Here is a 22,041-nt window from a genome sequence, read left to right as displayed (position 1 = left end):
TGTGGTATTATGCTTTATTGTATTTCTCTGTGCCTCACCTTCGAGTGAGCTAGTGGTATTCAATCCTGGTAAGTGGCTTTATCGGACTAGATCCGAGGGACTGACGGGTTATTCCTGTTTAAGTGTGTTGCTGCCCTTAAGGGTGCGACTTGGGCACTTAAGCTGGAATAATTCGGGCGGTTCCGCCACAGAATGCCTCCAACGGCTCCTAGTTGCCTTGGGGCTATAAAAGGGACCCCTAGGCGCATGGAGGAGAAACCCTAGCATACTTTGAGCATTCTAAGTCTTCCACACTCCGTCTCCGCGCACTTGATTGACTGTGTTAGTGATTTGAGCTCCGTTCTTGTAGTGAACTCGTTGTGCTTCATTTTGAGCTCAAGTCTTGGCTTGTGTGCGTGTGTATTGCTGCGGATTTGTGTGTGTTGCTTCCCATCCTTACTCTTGTGCTTTCACTGTGATACTTGTGTTCGCAAGAGCTCGCTACTTAGCCATACTAACGCTTAACCAAGTTTTGTGGCTATTAGTTGTTGAATTTTACAGGATCACCTATTCACCTCCCCTCTAGGTGCTCTCAATTGGTATCGGAGCCGTTCTCTTCGCGTAAGGGACTAATCTCCTGAAGAGATGGATCCTAAGGGAAAGGGGATGGTGGTCAATGATAAGGAGAAGGAGTCCATCTTCAACGAGCCGAGGGACGACAAGCCCACTGACTCTGGCTCGAGTCATAAGAAGAAGGACGGGAAGAAGAAGAGGTGCATCAAGAAGATCCTCTACTACGACAGCGACGAGTCTTCTTCTTCCCCAAGAGACGACGACTACGACAAGAAAAAGAAACCGGTTAACTCAAATTTTTCATTTGATTATTCTCGTATTCCGTACAATTCCAATGCCCATTTGCTTTCTATTCCTCTTGGTAAACCTCCACACTTTGATGGAGAGGACTACGCTTTTTGGAGTCACAAAATGCATAGTCACCTTTTCTCTCTCCATCCTAGTATTTGGGAGATAGTTGAGAATGGAATGCAATTTGATAGTACGGATAACCTTGTATTCATTAACGAACAAATTCATAAGAATGCACAAGCTACCACTGTCTTGTTAGCATCATTGTGCAAGGATGAATACAATAAGGTGAGCGGCTTGGACAACGCCAAGCAAATATGGGACACCCTCAATATATCGCATGAGGGGAACGATGCCACCATGATCACCAAAATGGAGTTAGTGGAAGGCGAGCTGGGAAGGTTCACAATGATCAGGGGGAGGAGCCAACGCAAACGTACAACAGGCTCAAGACCCTGGTCAACAAGATCAGGAGTTATGGAAGCACGAGATGGACGGACCACGACGTCGTCCGGCTTATGCTCAGGTCTTTCACTGTTATTGACCCTCATCTTGTGAACTTAATCCGTGAGAATCCCAGGTACACAAAGATGACGCTCGAGGAGATACTCGGAAAATTTGTGAGCGGGCGTATGATGGTCAAAGAAGCAAGATATGTTGATGATGCTTTAAACGGCCCAATGCCCATCTATGAGCCTCAACCCGTTGCACTAAAGGCAACAAGCAGCAGCAGGGAGGCGCTACCCAGCAAGGTGGCACAAGTTGAAGCTGCCGGGCTAAATGAAGATGAAATGACCCTCATCATCAAGCGCTTCAAGACGGCGCTAAAAGGACGCAAGGAGCATCCCAACAAGAGCAAAGCAAAGGAAAAGCGCTCCTGTTTTAAATGTGGTAAGACTGGTCATTTTATAGCAAATTGTCCCGATAATGCTAATGACCAGGAACAAGAAAAGAGCGGGAAGAGGGAGAAGAAGAAGGCCTACAAGAAGGCGAAAGGCGAGGCACATCTTGGCAAAGAATGGGATTCGGATTGCTCTTCTTCCGACTCCGACAACGAAGAACTCGCCGCCTCGGCCTTCAATAAGTCATCTCTCTTCCCCCAACGAGCGCCATACTTGCCTCATGGCAAAGGAGAAAAAGGTAAGCGTTCGAGAAACCCCTAAGTACTCTACTTCTAGTGATGAAGATTCTAGTGATGATGAAGTAGATTATACTAGCTTGTTCAAAGGCTTAGATAGAGCAAAGGTAGAAAAGATCAACGAATTGATTGATGCTTTAAATGAAAAAGATAGACTACTAGAGAAGCAAGAGGACATTTTGTATGAGGAGCATGACAAATTTGTTAGTGTTCAAAAGTCTCTTGCCTTAGAAATTAAGAGGAATGAATTACTATCTTCTGAGTTATCTACTTGCAATGAATCTATCTCTAGCTTAAAGACTTTGAATGACGATTTAAGTGCTAAGCTAGAAGTAGTTAATAAATCTAGTTCTTGTGTAGAGCATGTTGTCATTTGTAATAGGTGTAAGGATTTTGATGTTAATGCATGTGTAGAGCACCTTACTTCTATTACAAAATTAAATGATGAAGTGGCAAGTCTTAATGCCCAACTTAAGACTTGCAAAAACGACTTTGATAAGTTAACATTTGCTAGGATGCCTACACTGTTGGTAGACATCCCTCAATTAAGGATGGGCTTGGCTTTCGAAAGGAAGCCAAGAACTTAACAAGCCAAAGGGCTCCCATTCCCAACAAGGAGAAAGGGAAGGCCCCTATGGCTAGTTGTAATCAAAAGAATCATGCTTTCATGTATAATGATAGAAAATTTTCTAGAAGTTCTCATTATATCCCCGACAATGTTGTTTGATTCTTTCATGTATCCCTTTGTTATTTGCTCATGTATCCCTTTGTTATTTGCTCATGTATCCGCTTTTTTAGCATTCAGATATTGCTATGATGAAGGTCACTATCCCGAGACAAGTACGATGATAGTTGAAATTTGTTTGTTTGAATATCTTCAGTAAAAACACACCTCTAATATATACCATATGTATCTATGATTTGTGGTCCATATGTTTTGTGGGGCCGATAACATATTAGCGTTGCAAATCACTCACTTCACACATTGTTTGCTATAAAACCTCAACTCCGCCCCGAAAGACGAAACCCACATTGCTTGCTTCCATCGTCCTCGTCGCCTCGTCGGCGCAACCCCATTCCTTGTTGCGTCGCTCGTCATCGTCGGCTCATCGCCGTGCCGATGGCGGACGCCGCCGACAGCAGCATGGCGCTGGTGCATTCAAGCCTGGCAGACTCCGTGCTGACGTCGCCGCGGACGTTGAGGCAGGGGCAGAAGTGGGAGGTGGAGTATGCGCGCTACTTCGGTACGCCGCGGCGGGACCCCACCGCGGCTCCACCATCAGGGCTCCGCTACATCATGCGGGGCGTCCACCGCCACCAGGGAACCTGGATCCCCGCCTCATGCCCCGCTTCTCTCTGCGTCTGCCACCCTAGCCTCCCCTCCGCGGTCCCCGTCCTCACCATCTCCATCGGCGACGTCGTCTTCGTCCGTACCCAAACCCCCTCCCTCCAGCTCTTCATTCTTATACTAGAGTCGTGTCTCGTGGGTTGTTGTTCTGTGACTGATAGTAGATCGTTTAGGTGTCTGTGTCTGTTTAGGGTATTTTAGGAAATGTTTTTCTGGTTTGGGGTTTAGGTTTTCTTGTTGGCAAAAAATGACTGCTCCGGATTAGTTTTGTCTCAGAAAACATAAAATTTGGTGTGGAGTCGATCTTTGTAAAATACATGCTAGTGTCCTAGTGTCGTCTGAGCAAGTTGCATACCCGGGTCCAATTTGTGATTTCTAACATATCAAATGAGTCCATTCAATTTCTGGACAAATGGTGCGTCAAGATGCATACCCAGGTCCAATTTATGATTTCTCAACATGTGAAATAACGAGTCCATTCAATTTGTAGACAAGTGGTGCGTCAAATTCTTTATGAACCTTGTTTGGATATATCTTCCTATGTTGATGCCACTGTCTCAGTTAGTTTTTTTTACTTTTACTTAATCTAATAAGTATTATTGTTTTTTTTAAGTTTCTGCAGTTAAGCTCTAGAGTTAATTGGTTTCTCTTATATATTCTATATGTAATGTCTCATTCATCACGCTTTTAAATTTCTCAATGGATGGTACGGATTAATGAATCCATATCTAGCTTTACACATTCGAGGCTTTACGGCGGAGTAGTTAATATTTCTCAGGCTATAAAAGTGGATATCTCATTTATTGGACGTCTACGATTGGTTAGTTGAGTATTCCATTGGTTGCATACTTGCATGATTAGATTTCCTCGCACTCGCAGAAATTTATTGTGAATATACCATGTCATGTCTGACAAGTGGACTCTATACTATTGGGATTTTACTGATTGTTTTGCCAGTTGAGTAAAGTTAGTCTTTGTTTTATGTTGAATTGTCTGCTACTTTTCTATTGTCAAAATTTGCACCAGTAACTCCTATATGGCTCCTTTTGTTTTGTATAGGATTCCTTTTTTTTACTGAACTACTTGCCTCCATGGCACAGGAGGAGCACTTTGTGTCGATTCTCAACTTCTCTTGGCCTCAGGTTACTTGTGTGACGCAGTGCCCCATCAGAGGTAGCAGGGTGGTATTCGTGAGCTTCTGTGATAAGTTTAAACAGGTAGTCTTTGTGTACCATAAGAATAAGATGCGATTCTACCAGCTAGTCATCAGTTCAAAGAAATGACATTTAACTGTTGCACTGTTACCTTTCAAGTTTGAATTGTGGAAACTGTTTGAGTGCTTATGCAATGTTTATATGCATAGAAAACTTTGTGATGTCTTTTCTAATGGTAGAATTTTTATGATGTCTCTCTGTAGATCCAGAAGTTTGCTGTACGTTTCCCACAGCCCTGTGACGCAGAATCGTTCTTAAGTTGTGTGGTGAGTTTTCTGTACATCTTTCAGAGGTCAGTGATGTAGGGTTATTCTCAGTTTGTGTAAAGTTTGAGTCTATTATATTTCAGATATATTCCAATGTCTCTTCTCTAATCCATTGTCTTTCAGTGTTGCCCTTATGCACATCTATTTGTCATGGATGACTTATGTTTTTTATGTTATCTTTCATGTTCATTAGAGCTTACTGTATCCTGTTGTATGTTGTAACTGAATTGCATTGAAATGCAGTATCATGCATTTTTATGTTTACACGTGATAGATAGAAACATAAATGAATTCCATTGGAACATTTTGTAATTCCGTTTTGACATTCTTGATGGATTTTCATTTCTGTTTTAATAAAATCTAAATGAAGGGAATGCAATACCATTATTTTCTTAATATGGATATTTCTTTAATGGAAAACCAGTATTATTTTCATTATTTAAAATATTTGGAACAACAAAGCTATTTATGTGCTGAAGGATCCCAGAAGTTATAGATAAAAAAATGCTCATATGCTGATAATCAATGCTCAAGAAAGGCCCTAGGTGGTGACCCACTGCTTAGAGCCTAGTCAGAGCTTAGGAATTTCTAGGTGTCTTGCCAAATTAGCACACAGCATATATATAGCTGAATAAATTATATAAATAGAGTAGCTAAATTAAGATTCAGTAATGTCAAGTTCAGGACAGCAGATTCAGAGATTCAATGATTTCATCATTGTCTGGTATGTTCCGGCCTGACTTCCCCTTATTACAACATAGTATTTGTACGATACATAGTGGACCTAGTTCACCCATGGGCCTCCAACATACTTGGTATTTGGCTTTTTTGTTTTGTTGCTCTTCCTGGTCTTGTGCACCTGGTGGTTGCCATCCTTCAGTGTTCCCTGATCACCTGGCGCTGCTGGCATCCCCTCCTCCATAAAAAATAGCTTGACCCCAAGCTGGTGCATAAGGAAATGACTGCTTGATAGCTTCTTCATCGTCCCAGGTAGCAAGAGGCGCTGGCCAATTTGACCACCACACTAGAAGCAACGAGATCACCTTGGCACCTTTCTTGACCAGCCGCGAATCTAGCACTTCTTCAGGCACCTGCAACTCATGTGACATGTCAGGCAAATCGGCGCTTACGGTTATATGCTTGCCGAGAACTGGTTTCAATTGTGAAACGTGAAAGATGGGATGAACTGTGCTGCCCGGAGGGAGTTGCAACTCATAAGCCACCCGATTCACCTTCTTGATTTCGAAAGGCCCAAAATATCGAAATGACAACTTTTGGTTCATCCTTTTCAGTAACCGATTGTTGACAGTAGGGTTGAAGCTTCAGGAACACATGATCACCCACTTCAAAATTTTGCTCCATTCGCTTCTTATCAACTTGCTTCTTCATCTGGTCTTGGGCCCTTTGTAAATGCATTCTCACCTGCTGAAGTACCTATTGTCTGGTCTGAATCAAGTCCTGTAGGTCAGGTACTGAACACTGGTCCACCGATATCAGTCTCAACTGTGAAGGAGCATGTCCATAAAGGATTTCAAATGGTGACTTTGCCAGTGCTGTGTGATAGCACATGTTATACCAAAACTCCGCTAGGGATATCCAAGCATACCATTGGCGAGGGCAAGAATGCACAAAACACATGAGATATGCCTCTAAACACTGATTTACTCGTTCCGTTTGTCCATTGGACTGAGGGTGATATGTACTGCTCGTTACGACCCGGGTGATAGGGAGGTAACAGGGTTGGATTGGGCGCCGGTCCCTAGCTGCGCAGGATCAGACGATCACGGACGAGTTGCTGTCGATCTATGGCAGTAGCAGGGAGGGAGACTAGAGGCAGTAGAAGGGGGTAATAGATTAAACTTCTTTCTTGCTTTATTTCTCACACCCATTACATTAAATAGTCCTAAGGGGACCTGCGGCTACTCCTGCTAAAACTTATCCGTAAACTTTCTCAACTAACTCAATCTCTCTTATCCCTAAACTCTCTCAACTAAATTCTATCTTCTATTCTTTCTCAACTGTTACTTCCTGATGTGGTTGACGCTTGACTGCGCCCCACATAACATCTCTCCCCCCATTGAGAAGCAGCTCGTCCTCGAGTTGGAACTGCGGGTATGTCTAGCGGAAGGAGTCCAGATCTTCCTAGGTGGCCGCAGAGCTTGGCAGGGACTCCCACTGGTTGAGGATTTGTCGAATACCGTGAGCCAATCTGATCTTCAGGGCTTTCGCTGGTTGTGGGTGAACTGCACCATGATGAATTGGTGGTAGTGGCGATGGGGCTGTTGGCCGACATGGAACACATCATGTAGTCGTGCACCCTCTGAAAGTTCGAGGTGGTAGGCTACTTCGTTTACTACAACTGCCACCTTATATGGCCCATATTAGCGGGGTCGGAGATTGCCGCGTGCTGTTGTCTGCAGGGATGCTGGGGATAGGTGGCGGACCCTGAGCCACGCCCAATCGCTTGGAGAAAAGGATAACTCCCTGTGACTACGGTTGTAAGTGCGTTTGGCGACTGTCTGAGCTTGCTCTGATACCACTTCTGTCACCCGGATTTAAGGGCAAGCTCTAGCGCGAATCAAATGTGTGCTAGGATCAAGTCTCACACATATGATGACATGGTACAATCCTAGTCGCTTGATTGCCGATCAACGGACGTGAGGAGTCTTGGCCGAAGGGGTATGCAACTCTGATCAGAGCTGTTCATCAACAGATCGACGACTAGGGACGTTTCTCCCTCATCTCTGTCACTTCGGTGTGTTGCACGGCGGCGCTGTCGCCAGATATCTGGATTCACCGCCAACACGCCCTAAACTCCAATTGGACCGAGGCTAAGCATATAAGGGACTATGGCGAATTATTAAGGACATGTTCTCACCGATGTTTGAGGTGCAGACATGGTTACCCACGGAGGATAGCGGCGTGACGGTGAGGTTCCCATTCCGTCGAGCGATTTCGACCATGCCACACACTCGAGATCCTTGAGGAGGTCATGCTCGGATGTGGACGCGTGCGATGCTTCTCGATCCCTCAACAGCTCCTGAACGGCGGCGAAGGTGGCAGGCGATGTCGGCGGCTTCATCTTTCACTCTTCGTCTATGGCGACGAGGGAGCTCTTGACCTCAATGGCTTCTGGGATTGCTAACCCACTGGGCACCGCGACCGGCACATATAGGCTCAGAAAGGGAGGGTAGGGGTCCCACCAAATCCTAACGGACTTTACCACCGGATCGAGCTCATCTCAACAACCCGCGGAGAGATCGCCAGGAAGAGATATAATGCCCTGACAATCAGGTCCCACGTGTTGGCGACACAAGCGCGTGTATGAGACTGTCCATTCGGGTCCCCCTGTTGGCGCCTAACTCCGGCTGGCGCGCGTGTTGGCTAACGCTGGAACGCGGGTCCGGTGGTGTCAGCGGTATAGCGGACAGGAGCGCGCGCGAGCTGGACAAGTGAGTGGGGAAGCCGCATGCGGGGTCCACATCCAGTGAGTGGGAGCGGCTCTGGGCTGGCGAGAAGCAATTGGGCTGGTGTGGCCTATACAGAGGTGTGAGGAGGGGAGCTGGGCCGAGGCAAAAACGGCCTGGCAGGCTTTACCCTTTTCTTTTTCTCTTTTTTTTTTCTGTTTTCATGTTCAGTTTTCCATTTCCATTTCAAATTTAAATTTTACATTTAGTTTTAAATCACAGATTCAGACTATATGCACAAGCAAAATTTCAGCATGCATGCAAAGTTTTATTTATTTATTTATTATTTATTTATCGATTTATTCACTTACTGGGCGTTTGGATCCATTCATTTTGGAGGAATTGAAATTTACTTATTAAAGTAACTTATTTAGCTTGGAATTTAACATTCCACCACTTTCCAAAGTTCAGATATAAGCCTATCTCAAATTCATGGGGTGGAGGGTAGGAAATGATTTTATGTATCAGTAGAATTTGTTTCTACTCTGTAACTAATAGGACGCTCTTTGGCTCACTCCTCTATAGTAAAAATGTAGCAAATAAATATCTCCGACATCTTGCTAATAATAGTATACAAATATATTTTGCATAAAACCGAATTAGCTTAATTGATATATGACTAAATTAATGTTATTAGAATGGAATTCAATTCCAAGGATCCAAACGGGGCGTTAGAGAATTGCTTCTATATGCAAGGCTCCAAATAGAATGATTCAAAATATTATATATATATATATATATATATTAAATGTGTGATAAAAAACGAACATTCATTTATATTAAGAGAATATATTTTAGGGTGTTTATTGAGATATGTTTTTAAATCTTTTTTTAGAAGGTTTCTAATTATGTTATCCAAAGGAATGTTTGGTCATTTAAAAATCTTTCTTCTATTATTAAGCATATTTATTTGAATCTTTGGAATAGTTTCCCCATCATACCCAAACATGATTTTGGGGTGTTACACGGATCTTGAGCCACGCCTAATCGCTTGGCGAAAAGGATAACTCCCTGTGACCGCGGTTGTAAGTGCGTTTGGCGACTGCCTGAGCTTGCACGAGTCGTGCGCGCACATTCTCCAGGAATTCTTCACGCTCCTTTACTGTTTGGATCATGGCTGGTACCCGACATTTGCCAAGATCGTACTCCTGGATTGCTGGCGGGTCGCGACCATAGATGACGCGGAAAGGAGTGTCCTTGAGGGTGGAGTGGAAGGACGTGTTGTAGACGAACTCTACCCAAAAGGTAGCCACCGGAGCCACTAGCGAGGGCGACCCCCTATCAAACACCGAAGATACATACCAATTGCTTTGTTGACGGTCTCCTTCTGTTCGTCCGATTGGGGGTGGAACGCCGAGCTCATACTAAGCTTCACACCCAACATCTTGAAGAGTGTCGTCTAGAATGTGGACATGACTCATGAGTATCGGATCTCGATCTGAGATGATAGAGGTCAACAACCCGTGTAGTCGTATGATGTCAGAGAAGAAGGCTGCTGCCACGGTCTCTGCCGAGTAGGGGTGTCGTAGCACGATGAAGTGTGCGGACTTGGATAATCGATCTACTACTGAGACTATGATCGACTTGCCACCCAGTTTTGGTAGCCCCTCCACAAAGTCCATGGAGATGTCGGACCACACCGATGTTGGCACTGGAAGGGGAAGAAGTCTAGTTGGATTGAGGTGTTCGGTCTTGTTCCGCTGGCATGTGATGTAGTGGCGCACCATATCCTGGATGATGGTGCGCGCGTGTGGCGTGTAGTAGTCACGACGGAATCTGTTGAGGGTCTTCTTGGCCCCTTCATGCCCGATGTCGTGGGTGGCCGTCAGAATCGTATGTGGAGTATGCCGGTATCGGGTGGCAGGTATGCACGGTCATTGAAGAAGACGATGCCATCGATGAACGTCCATGGCGTGGTACGGTTGGCCGCTTGGATCTCGTCGCGAAGCGGCACTAGGGCCGAGTGGGTTGTTGCGGCTTGGCGTAGGTCGTCGAATATCTGGAACATCGGCCCGGATAGCATGTAGAGGCCCCTGTCGTCCATGTCGTGGTGGGACAGGGCGTCCACTACCCCGCGCATACTCCTCGGTCGATACTCCACGCTAAAATCGAAGCCCAGAAGTTTGCTTACCCAATGGTGTTGGGGGATGGTCGCCAGCCTTTGTTCCAGGAGGTACTTTAGGCTGTAGTGATTTGTCTTGATGGAGAATGGCCGCCCCCATAGGTACGGTTGCCAATGCCGTACTGCTTGGATGAGGCCAATGAGCTCCCGCTCATATGCGGCGAGTCCCCGGTGTCGAGGCGCCAGAGCACGGCTGAAGTATGCTACTGGTCCTGCCCCTTGGTGTAGGACGGCTCCACAACCTGCACCCGAGGCATCACATTCAACTGTGAATGCTTGCCTAAAGTCTGGGAGCGTGAGAACAGGGGCGGTCGTGAGGGCCATCTTTAGTTGCTGGAATGCCTCCGTTGCCTGGTCTGTCCAGGTGAAACTGTTTTTCTTGAGGGCGGTTAGGGGCGCCGAACTTTCGGTAGTACCCCATGGCGCCAATTCTTCACTCTTGGTCTGTAGCCTCGTACGGTATCCGTGAGATGGATCCAGATTTGGCTCTGGTACAGATGTTAAGTTCACGGTAGTGGGGCTGGGCTTAGAGATTGGAATCGAGATGGCGATGGTGGAATTTACTCGGGTGTTTCCTCAACGAGAGTTCACAGGGATTTTGGACAAGCAACAATGCTCACCGCCGCCGTTTGGTATGTTCCATCCTGACTTCCCCCTTATTACAACATAGTATTTATACAATATATAGTGGACCTAGTTCACGCATGGGCCTCCAACATACTTGGTATTGGGCTTCTTTGTTCTGTTGCTCTTCTTGGTCTTGTCCACCTGGTTGCCATCCTTCAGTGTTCCCTGATCACCTGGCGCTGCCCTCTTGGCGATGCTGACATCGGTCTCTCATATTATCGAAGATAGATGATAGGGGAGTTGAAGCTGATTGGATTCAGTGACAGTGAATGCATGAGGGGCGATGTCGATGGTAGGAAGAACACCTCTGGCATGTTGTTCTTTCTAGGTTCTTGCTCCATCTCTTGGTAGTCACAAAAGCAGCGAATTGTAGCTCTCTCCACCTGTGAGACTGAGTACATTGCTGGAGCAGCCGCAGTTGGAACGGTTGCTAAGTGAGATCACTTGACAGCAAGTGGAGCCAATGGTCCTCAGGATCGACAACAAGTCGGCCATTGGATTGGCCAAAAATCCTGTCCTTCACAGCTGCAGCAAGCACATAGATATTAAGTTTCACTTCATTAGGGACTGTGTGCAAATGGGGCAGGTCATCCTCGTGCTGGTTGGAACTGGCCAACAGCTCGCAGATGTGTTTACCAAGCCGCTGGGAAAGATCAACTTTGAGAAGCTCAAGACCCAGTTGGGCAACATTAAGGGGCAGAATGTTAGAATTAATATGTGTGCTCTTGTGCTTAATATACTAGGATAGTATAGATGAGTCTTTTAACTTCTAGACAGTTAGTTGTTGACAGCTAGCTAGTAGCAGTAGTCAATTTGATCTTTTGATCAAACTGTACATTAGGTGTAAACAGCTGTACAACAAACCCTTACACGCTGGGGAAAGACTGCCTGACGTTTTTTTACTCTTGGAAGGAATCTCAGTCAAACTGATCGAAAAAACCCCACTGAACCCAGACTTCATATATGGACGCACCGGAATTTGGGCTGACCATGACCCATTGGATTGGCAACAACTGCAATTACCACATGGTAGGAGAGCCCAAACCAACCACAAGTGCCACAGGCTGCCCCTTGCCACTATTTTTTGTGTTGTCGGCAAGGAGAGTTTTTGGGCGCATTACTGCATTGTCAGCGAGCGGATTTTTTTGGTACCAAAATGTTGGATTTGAAACCCTGGCCGGTGTCTCCCTCAACTATGGTAGTTTCGTATGTTATTGGATGGGTTAGGCGACAAAATTTAAGTATCAAACTAGGTTTCTTCTTTGCTTGTAAAAGGGTTTTAAAGTATTACTAAGTGTATTTATTTAATAATCATCAAGGAATGCTCATGCGGAAGCAGCGGAACCATGGACATCATACCATTTGGAAGTGATTATGTGTGTGAAGATTCATCAGCATCTGAATATATTGTTTCTAATGGACTTCATCACAGGTAAGGATAGAACTTGTAAAGGTTTGTAAGTTGCAAGATGTGTTTATTTTCTGAGATAAATGTTCCTAGGCTGGATGATGCTTCAAACCTTGAGGAGCAATGTTTTGACCACACAATAGATGAACCACCAATGAACTACCACGAGGAAACAGACCAGCATGTTCTTGAACCTCTCAGTGCTAGCAACACTAGTAACAACTCTGCTTTCCCTCCTAGTTTCAACCAAATGCTGAAAAGTTGTTCAATTGATTATGACCAAGGTGAACTAATTTCTGAAGAAGATTTACGTTGAAGTACAATATCAGTATTTGGATTTTGTTGGTCTATAACCTTAATAATACAATGTAAATCTAATACAGAGGAACCCTGTCCATTGGCTGCATCAAACCATGTCCTTCAAGAGGTAATGTTGTATCTATTTGAAGGTCATGCAAATAGTTGCTGCCGGGAATGTTACTGATACTTTTAAATCTTTCAGGTGTATGTGCTGGATACTTCTCATGATGGTAAGAATACTTTTAACTTCATTTTTTACCTTGTTCGTATCGATGCACCTCCTTTGATATTTAAGCAATGTTTCTTTGTAGTTGCCAATGAAGAAAGGACTGCTGGTAAAGGAATGGATGCTGCTGAAGGAGTTGATGCCAGTATATTAACATATGACCTAATGGCACGGATAAAGGTACTGTTCTTATTAAGAATCTTTTGGTGGAGTTTTCCTATTTCAAGTATTTTGTAAATAGTAACACCATAATTTTCATCTGCAGACATATATGGCTGATGAATCCTTTAATGGTATGTCTTCTCTTCCTCACGCTGTACATATTCATAAGAGATGAACCATCAAATGGTTTCTCACACTTTCCATTACTCATACATACTAACAAAAAACCCAACATCAATGATTTCAAGTCGCCTGGTCGAACCCTGGGACCGACCAGGCGACTAGTTGTGATTAGGCGACGACTAGGGCGACTAGTCGACCCCTGGTCGGTCCTAGTCGGTCCCTGGTCGTCCTAGACTAGTAGTTGTTATTGCACTGTAGTCTTACAGAGAAACCCTAGCAGCTACAGGGTATATAACACTAGTGGGCCTGGCCCATATACACCACGCTAACACCCCCCGCAGTCGAAACTCTAGCCACTACAGATGTTGAGACTGGATCGAAACTCCGTGAACACCACCGACGGAAGCCCCTTGGTGAAGACGTCAACGAACTGGGAGGTGGTCGGGACGTAAAGAACGCGAACAGCTCCACAGGCGACCCGTTCACGAACGAAGTGGAGGTCGATTTCGACATGCTTCGTGCGCTGGTGTTGGACGAGGTTGGTGGAGAGGTAGACTGCGCTGACGTTGTCGCAGAAGACCAGGGTGCTCGTGGCCAGCAGGCTGTGGAGCTCGTGGAGCAGCTGACGGAGCCAAACCGCCTCAACCACGCCGTTGGCCACGGCGCGGTACTCGACCTCGGCGCTGGAGCGGGAGACAACCGGCTGGCGCTTCGACGACCAGGAGACGAGGTTGTTGCCGAGGAACACGGCGTAGCCCGAGGTGGACCGGCGCGTGTCTGGACAACCCGCCCAGTCGGCATCGGTGTAGACGCGAAGTTCCGAGGCTGAGGATCGGCGTAGGAGCCCGAAGTCGAGAGTGCCCCGCAGGATCCGCTTTATCGCGGTGAGATGTGGCTCCCGAGGGTCGTGCACGTGGAGGCACACCTGCTGGACGACGTAGGCGACGTCGGGCTGGTGAAGATGAGGCACTGAAGAGCCCCGACAATACTCCGGTAGCCGATTGGATCGGCGATCGGCGGGCCGACTGCGGAGAGTTTGCCCTGCGTATCCACCGGGGTCGCGCAGGGCTTGCAGTCAGCCATGCCAGCACGTTCAAGGATGTCGACGATGTACTGCCGCTGGTGGAGGAACAGGCCCTGGGGACGACGCTCGACTGTGATCCCCAGGAAGTGGTGGAGTGCCCCTAGATCCTTCATCGCAAACTCCTGCTGGAGACAGGAGATGATGCGATGCAGAAGCTCAGGGGAGGAGGCGGTGAGGACGATGTCGTCGACGTAGAGGAGGTACGCCGTATCCGGACCACGACGAAGGATGAACAGGGACGTGTCCGACTTGGCATCGACGAACCCCTGCGAACATAAGAAAGTGGCGAAGCGACTGTACCAAGCCCGGGGGGCCTGCTTGAGGCCGTAGAGGGACTTGTTGAGCTTGCAGACCAAGTCGGGGTGAGCGGGGTCGACAAATCCAACGGGCTGGGTGCAGTAGACCGTCTCCGTTAGGGTGCCGTGGAGGAAGGCGTTCGTCACGTCGAGTTGGTGGACCGGCCAGTCCCTGGACAGGGCCGGAGTCAGAACAGTCCGGATGGTGGCAGGCTTGACCACAGGACTGAAGGTCTCATCGTAGTCGACCTCAGGGCGCTGGGTGAAGCCCCAGAGCACATAACAGGCCTTGTACCGCTCCAGTGACCCATCAGCGTGCAGTTTCAGCTTGAAGATCCATTTCCCGGTGACCACGTTGGCGCCAGGTGGGGAAGGCACCAGGTCCCAGGTGTGGTTGGCCTGAAGGGCCTCGTACTCCGCTTCCATGGCGCGTCGCCACTGTGGGTCGGCAAGCGCACCACGGACAGTCGTGGGTACCGGCGGAAGAGCTGAAGAGTAGGTCGCGGAGAGAATCAGGCGATCAGGTGGCCGAAGGACACCGGCCGCGCGACGGGTGACCATAGGGTGGATGTGTCGAGGATCGCGATGGACGACGACAGGGTAATAGGTCGGGGCCTCGGCGTGAGAACGAGCCGGGGTACCGCGTCGACCATGGCGCTGGTATGTCTGGATGGGGTCGGTGTAGCGACATGACGGAGCGGTGTGTGGTGGAGCGGAAGGCGTCGGTGCCACACTGGGCTGTGTGGGAGCCGGGCGAGGCGACATAGGGGACGCCGAGGCCGCACGTGGCTGTGCGGGGGAGAGCAGCGCAGAGGGCGCCGAGGCCGCACGTGGCAGTGCGGGGGTGGGCGGCGCAGGCAGGGCCGCACTAGGCGGCGAAGTGGACGAACCGGTGCGGATGGGGGACACAGGATCGGGGTCGAAGAACACGTCGAGCTCGGTGAGAGAGGCAGTGGGGGTGGAGGAAAAAGGGAAATCCGACTCATCGAAAACGACGTGGCGAGAAATGAGGACTCTGTGGGAGGTGAGGTCAAGACACCGGTAACCCTTATGGTCGGGAGAGTAACCGAGGAAGACACAGCGTGTGGAGCGAGGGGCAAGCTTATGAGGAGCAGTGGAAGCGAGATTGGGGTAGCAAGCGCACCCGAGGACACAAAGATGGTCGTAAGAGGGATGGATGCCGAAGAGAGCGAAGTAAGGGGTGGGGTGGGCAACCGCCTTGGTGGGAAGACGATTGAGAAGGTAGGTGGCAGTTGCGAGGGCCTCAGCCCAGTAACGAGCGGGAAGGGAAGCCTGGAAGAGTAGAGAGCGCACGACATCGTTTGTCGTGCGAATCATGCGCTCAGCCCGACCGTTCTAGGGAGACGTGTAGGGGCAAGACATGCGGAGATGGACGCCACGAGAGAGGAAGAAGTCACGGGACGCATTGTTATATAACTCGCGCCTATTGTCACACTGGATGCTCCGGATGGTGCGACTAAACTGTGGAGACCCCAGCGAAGAAGTGAGACAGGGTGGGATAAGTGTCGGACTTTTGACGTAAAGGAAAAGTCTACAGATAATGCGAGAAGTCATCGAGAATGAGTAAATAATACTTATAGCCAGAAATGCTGATTACAGGGGATGTCCATACATCACAGTGTATCAGGTCAAAAATGCCTGCTGCTGATTTGGAAGCATCGTAATAGAGTCATTTTTGATGGAGGGTCTCCCAGCCTTCCTCTGATTATGAAGCATGCAGATGAGGAAAGAAGAGGCTGGGAAATTGCGGGAGCCAAAGGGCTCTCCTTCTTGGCTGCCCCCTTGCATCGGTTGTTGTAGGGAGTGTGTGTGGGTGTTTTTTATGGATCCTTTCATGTACGAGTGTTACTGGCCTCCATAGGGAGTGCGCTGTTTTGTTTTTTGGGTCTCTTAGACCTTTCTCTCTTCTTAATATATATCTAAAACGCAGTCCTCCTGCGTTTTTTTCAAAAAAAAATGCCTGCTGCTCTAGAAGAGGAGATGGGGAAGGGAAGCCTAACATGACGACCTAACTGACAAGCATGACAGAGGTGCTCAAAAGATCCCCTACAACCTGAGCCAGAGGTGCTGCTGGAGAGCTTGGACATCACATCACGACCGGGGTGACCGAGACGACGATGCCAAGTCATAGAAGAGGCGGCTGCTGCAAGAACACGTGGGGCAGAGGCCGGTGTAGTGGAAGCAGGCAGGCGAAGTGTGTAGAGCGGTCCGGGGCTGTCACACCGAGCGAGAAGGGTCCTGGTGGCAAGATCCTTCACAGAAAGACCAAACGGGTCAAATTCAATGGAACAAGAGTTGTCAGTAGTGAACTGACGGACGGAGAGAAGATTTTGAATGATGTGGGGAGCAACAAGAACGTTGGATAAACGGAAAGGACCGGGAAGGATCGCATCACCTACAGAGGTGACAGGAAGGGCAGAGCCGTTTCCAACCACGATGGAAGAAGGAAGGGAAGGGTGGGGGGAGAGATGGAGGACAGAATACCTGCGTCCGGGGTGGTGTGGTAGGAGGCACCGGAGTCAGCCACCCAGTTAGAGACCGAGGTGGGTGGGGTCAGCGTCATCGTGGAGAAGGAGTTGGCGAGAGATTGCGTGTCCCACCCATTTGTCCAGGGCCCCCACACGGGCTAGGTCGGAGGCCCCGGAAGGGGAAGGATCCCCTGCTACGACTGTGGAGGTGCTGAGGGCGCTGCCGAAGGTGGGGCGGCAAAGAAGACCCGTCGAGAGGTGGCGAGGCGAGGGGTCGAGGCACCCGCGGATGGCCCAGGCCACATGTGGATGGTGCCAGTCCACGGGTTGTAGACAGAGGGCCACTGGGAACCACCTGTTGTGCCTCGGCCGCCCGTCGTGCCACTGCGTCCACTCTTGCGACCACGGCCGCGACCACGGCCGCGATCCCCCCCGGAGCCAGGAGGCTGTCGAAGAGCTCCAGGCGGCGGGGGACCGAAGTGCGGTGAAGAGGAGCCCCCCCGGAGGCAGAGGGGGCAGCCCGAGGAGCGCTGTAGAGCGCCGTGGCGGGAGCGGCGGTCGCAGTGGCGGAGAGGCGAAGCTCCTCGAGAAGCATATCATTCTTGGTCTCCGCAAAAGTTGGAAAAGGCTTCATGCGAGTAAGAATGGGCGTCACACAATCGAAGCGAGGGCTCAAACCGCGGAGGAGGTTGAGCACGAGGCACTCGTCGGTGATGGGGGCCCCGAGGGTGCGGAGAGTGTCCGCCATCGTCTTCATCTGACGGCAGTACTCGTCCACAGAGAGATTGCCCTGAGCAAGCTGACGGAAGGCGGTCTCGAGGTACAGGATCCGAGTCTTGCGGTGGCCGAGGAACTAAGCCTCAAGGGCACCCCAGATCCGGTGAGCAGTATCGTCCGGCACGCGGACGATGTCCTGAAGTTCGGCCGTGAGGGTGCCATGGATCCAGGAAAGCACCACCTCATCCATCAGAAGCCAATCCTCTGATGGGTCAGGGACCGCGGAGAGAACGTGGTCGGCGAGGGCGTAGCGGCGGAGGGTCTGCAGGACTTGGTCACGCCACCGGGGGTACTGAGTGGAGTCCGGCGCAAGAACGTCGGTGACGGTCGCCCGGTTGCTGGTGAGGGCCGCTACCTGAGCGTGAAGAGAAGCGCGAAGGGTGGAGGCCGGGGCTGGCGTGGGCTCGAAGGTGTCGGCGCTGTGGTGAGCGGACGTGGGAGAGCCATCCGACACGCCCTTGTCGGCGAGACGGCGGTAGGTCTCGGCGTACTGACGCTTGATGGCGCCGACAACCGCCTGCTCTTGCTCAAGAGCACGTGCGGCGTCCTGGGCCCGCTGGCGAGCAGCCGTAACGGCTGCGCGGGTGGCGGCGAGAATGGCAGCAACGTCATCCGAAGGAGCGCGCAGGGAGGAGGTGATGACGGACGGCTGGCTGTAGACAGTCGTCGGCAGGGGGATGTTACGCACGGGAGCCCCGCCAGGCGTGTCGAGTGGGACATGTGGAAACCCCGGCGCTAGCAGCTGGGAGCGAAACAGGGTGGCATCCGGCAGGGAGAGCACAGGAGCAGGCCGAGACCCGTCGGGGCCAGGGGCGGTCGCGAGGGTGGCGGATTGGGTCGGCGCGGCGATGGGGGGCAGCGCAGTAGTGATGACGAAGGCGTGCCCCGTCGGTGCACCGGGAGCGGCGATGGGGCGTGGAAGGGTCGAGACAGCAGATGAGGAGGGGAAGGGGGCGGCAGGGGGCGCGGCGGCTGCCGCCGGCGCGCTGACCACATAGGGGAGGGTCATCAGGGACGCGGCGGTGTGCAGCGAGGTTCCTGCCGCAGAGCGGAGGGGTGCCGGAGTGTTGGGTACCGGCAGCACGCCGGCCGCAGGGGAGACGGGCGCCAGAAGGGCGGCGAGATCCGGCGGCGCTCCTGTCGCGAGGGAGCTGGTCGCCGGAGTGACGGCGAGATCCGGCGGCGCGCCGGGTGCGTGGGAGAAGGCCGCCGTGGGCGCGGCAAAGCCCGACGGCGCCCCAGTCGCGGGGAAGATGGCCGCCGGGGGCGCGGCGAGAGCAGCTCGATAGGAGAGAGGAAGGGGAGGGAAGAGCTCGCCGGCACGGGGAGAGAGGGGAGGGGGCGGCGGCCGGCCCGCCATTGGAGGGGCAGCGGCGGCTGGAGAGGAGAAACCCTAAGGTTCTGGTACCATATTGCAGTGTAGTGTTACAGTGAAACCCTAGCAGCTAAAGGGTGTATAACACTAGTGGGCCTGGCCCATATACACCACGCTAACAATTATACTTATATAGTTATATATATAAATAGTCGAGTCGTCCAGCAAATCGTGTCCTAATTGCCAACCAGCCCGACTAATCGCGATTAGTCGGACGACTTGAAATCATTGCCCAGCATTCTCTTTAGTTGTTAACCCGTATATTAAGTCTTCATTTTACATACTGATAGTGATTCAGTACTTCTCTTTCTCTAGATATGTTGCTCAAGCTTGATAAAGCCATTGATGAACTTGGTGGTGACATGTCGCTGTAGATAGCAAAACCTCTTCTGCGGTGAAGGAATGCAGGCGTGCTTCGTGGCACCCTACAGCACATTTCTCAAAAGTTCAGATTGTGAAGCAACAGTATAGTTACATATGGTTATACATAGTAGATAGATAGTGTCTATATAGATTACGTGCAAAGATAAAAATTCAGTACTATCCACTGCTTTTTGCCAATAATTTACAATACATGCAAAGTTCAAAATACAGACATTTTGCAACCATGCTCATGTTTATCTAGATGATTAAACAGTAGCAGGTTCTTTCATTGCTAAATGCTTGGCAACAGGTGATCACACATGCGAAAGAACTGCCTCAGAGTACTCCCAACTATATCCAAGCTGCTGTAAGTACCTTTGTTGATGCACATGCACCTTTATGGAAAGGAAAAGTATGGTCCTTACAGCTACGGTGGATGGAAAATCGGAAAGTGGGTAAATTCCTTTGCTATCGTGTTAATAATAGATTCAGGAGTGATTTAAAGCGCAGAGTCCAAATTTCTGAAAGTTTGATTTGATTTGATTTGCATGTTTAGGGTTTAGGGCCAGTATGTGTACGTTTGAAGTGGCAAACAACTTAATCATGTAGGATGTGTTTGGTTGCCTAGTTCTGAGCCTGGCTCAGTGAGAGAACTAGGCTCAAGAGAGCCCGCATGTGATGAGGTAACCTAAGATGTTTGGTTGGCTGATCAAAGTAAGCCTGGCCCATATGATATATTGTTTGGTTCTCATTTTTTATAGCTTGGCCCAGTTGAGTTACCACCAATTTTGATGTGTTAGATGCCGTTACCGCCAAATTTTAAAATTTTAAGCATTATTAAACAAATTACAACAGATTTAACTAAAAATATGATTTTGACCCATAAATTGAACTAATTACAATAATCTAAATATGATTTACACCCTAAACTTTTGATTATGACCAACATGTAGAAATAAATTACAACAGATCCTTTGTAAACAGAAACATGTAGAAATAGATTACAACAGATTTTGAATAATACCCCATCAGGTCTCTGTACAGTAGGAGCGAATTACATAAACATAAATTAAAACAAATTACAACAGATTCTTTGTAAACAGTGATTTCTCATAAACAGAAACAACTTGATTGGGGAAACATAAACAGAAACAACTTGAGAAGATTGTTAATTTCTCACTGTTGATTGAACAAATGCATCAACAGAAACAACTTGATTGGGGAAAATAAACAGAAACAACTTGGATACACGCAAAGGACACAATCTACATCAACAGTGATTTCTCATAAACAGAAATTGACTCAATAGCTATTAAACAGAATTACATTAACTGAAACTGACCATAGTTTAAACAGAACGAGGAAAAAAAATTACATTTAGTTTAAACTAACCATAGTTTAAACAGAAATTCAACAGTGATTTCAGTGCTATTAAACTGACCATAGTTTAACTGACCATAGTTTAAACAGAAATTCAACAGTGATTTCAGTGCTATTAAACTGACCATAGTTTAAACAGAAATTCAACAGTGATTTCAGTGCTATTAAACTGACCATAGTTTAAACAGAAATTCAACAGTGATTTCAGTGCTATTAAACTGACCATAGTTTAAACTGAAACTGACCATAGTTTAAACTGACCATAGTTTAAACAGAAATTCAGTGCTATTAAACAGAATTAACTGAAACTGCCCAGTAAACAGAAACAATTTATTTCTGGGCACCACTGCCCAGTAAACACCACTGCCCACTGCCCAGATCAACAAAATTGCCTCAGAAATCATGAGAGTAATAATTGCCCAGAAATATCCAGATCCAGTTTCTCATGCATATCCAGTTTGTGACAGAAACAAAATTGCCTCAGAAATCATGAGAGTATGCAGACCAACAAACATAAATAGAAACTCATGAGAGTAATTTGCCTCAGAAATTATTATCAATTACAATCACTTGATCAACCCATGAGAGTAAATACAATAAATTGCCTCAGATTTGTATGAATAAACACCTCATTTGACCATACATGGGAGAACATAGGGCAAGTGGAGAAATCTGATTAAAGGATAGAGTATGTTTGGTTGCCTGACCCAAAATAAAACATATACAGGAAGAAAACCAAGAGCAAGGAAAACAAAGCAGTAAGTCAACCTCCCATGAATGGTCATCAGTCAAATATATTTCATCACAGGCAAAATTCACAAAATGAGCAAGGAAAACAAAGCAACTAGTCATACTCCCTTGATTGATCATCATTATAAAACATATCATCATAGGCAAGTAAAGGCAACAGTTCAATATAAAATCATCACAGACCGGTACAAAAGTCTCAGAATTATTAATTATCATCCACAGTTCCAGATTCAGTGTCATAGGCATAGAGCAAAGTATTAGGCGTATATCAAAGTACTACGCA

The 22,041-nt window shown here is 48.3% G+C and overlaps 1 protein-coding gene across 1 annotated transcript; it reads left to right on the top strand.

Moving 5' to 3' along the window:
• The first annotated feature begins 3,010 nt into the window (after positions 1-3,010).
• Positions 3,011-20,054, top strand: PHS1 (Protein POOR HOMOLOGOUS SYNAPSIS 1). Its single transcript, NM_001148278.1, has 10 exons — positions 3,011-3,407; positions 4,430-4,546; positions 4,747-4,809; positions 12,345-12,457; positions 12,527-12,717; positions 12,817-12,860; positions 12,936-12,963; positions 13,045-13,139; positions 13,225-13,252; positions 19,581-20,054. Exons 1-10 carry the CDS (start codon positions 3,102-3,104, stop codon positions 19,637-19,639), a joined length of 1,044 nt encoding a protein of 347 aa, NP_001141750.1. The 5' UTR covers positions 3,011-3,101; the 3' UTR covers positions 19,640-20,054.
• The last annotated feature ends 1,987 nt before the right edge of the window (positions 20,055-22,041 follow it).

The sequence above is a fragment of the Zea mays genome, chromosome 9 (assembly GCF_902167145.1).
Source record: "Zea mays cultivar B73 chromosome 9, Zm-B73-REFERENCE-NAM-5.0, whole genome shotgun sequence".
Taxonomy (NCBI): Eukaryota; Viridiplantae; Streptophyta; class Magnoliopsida; order Poales; family Poaceae; genus Zea; species Zea mays.
This window is presented reverse-complemented; position numbering and strand designations above follow the sequence as displayed.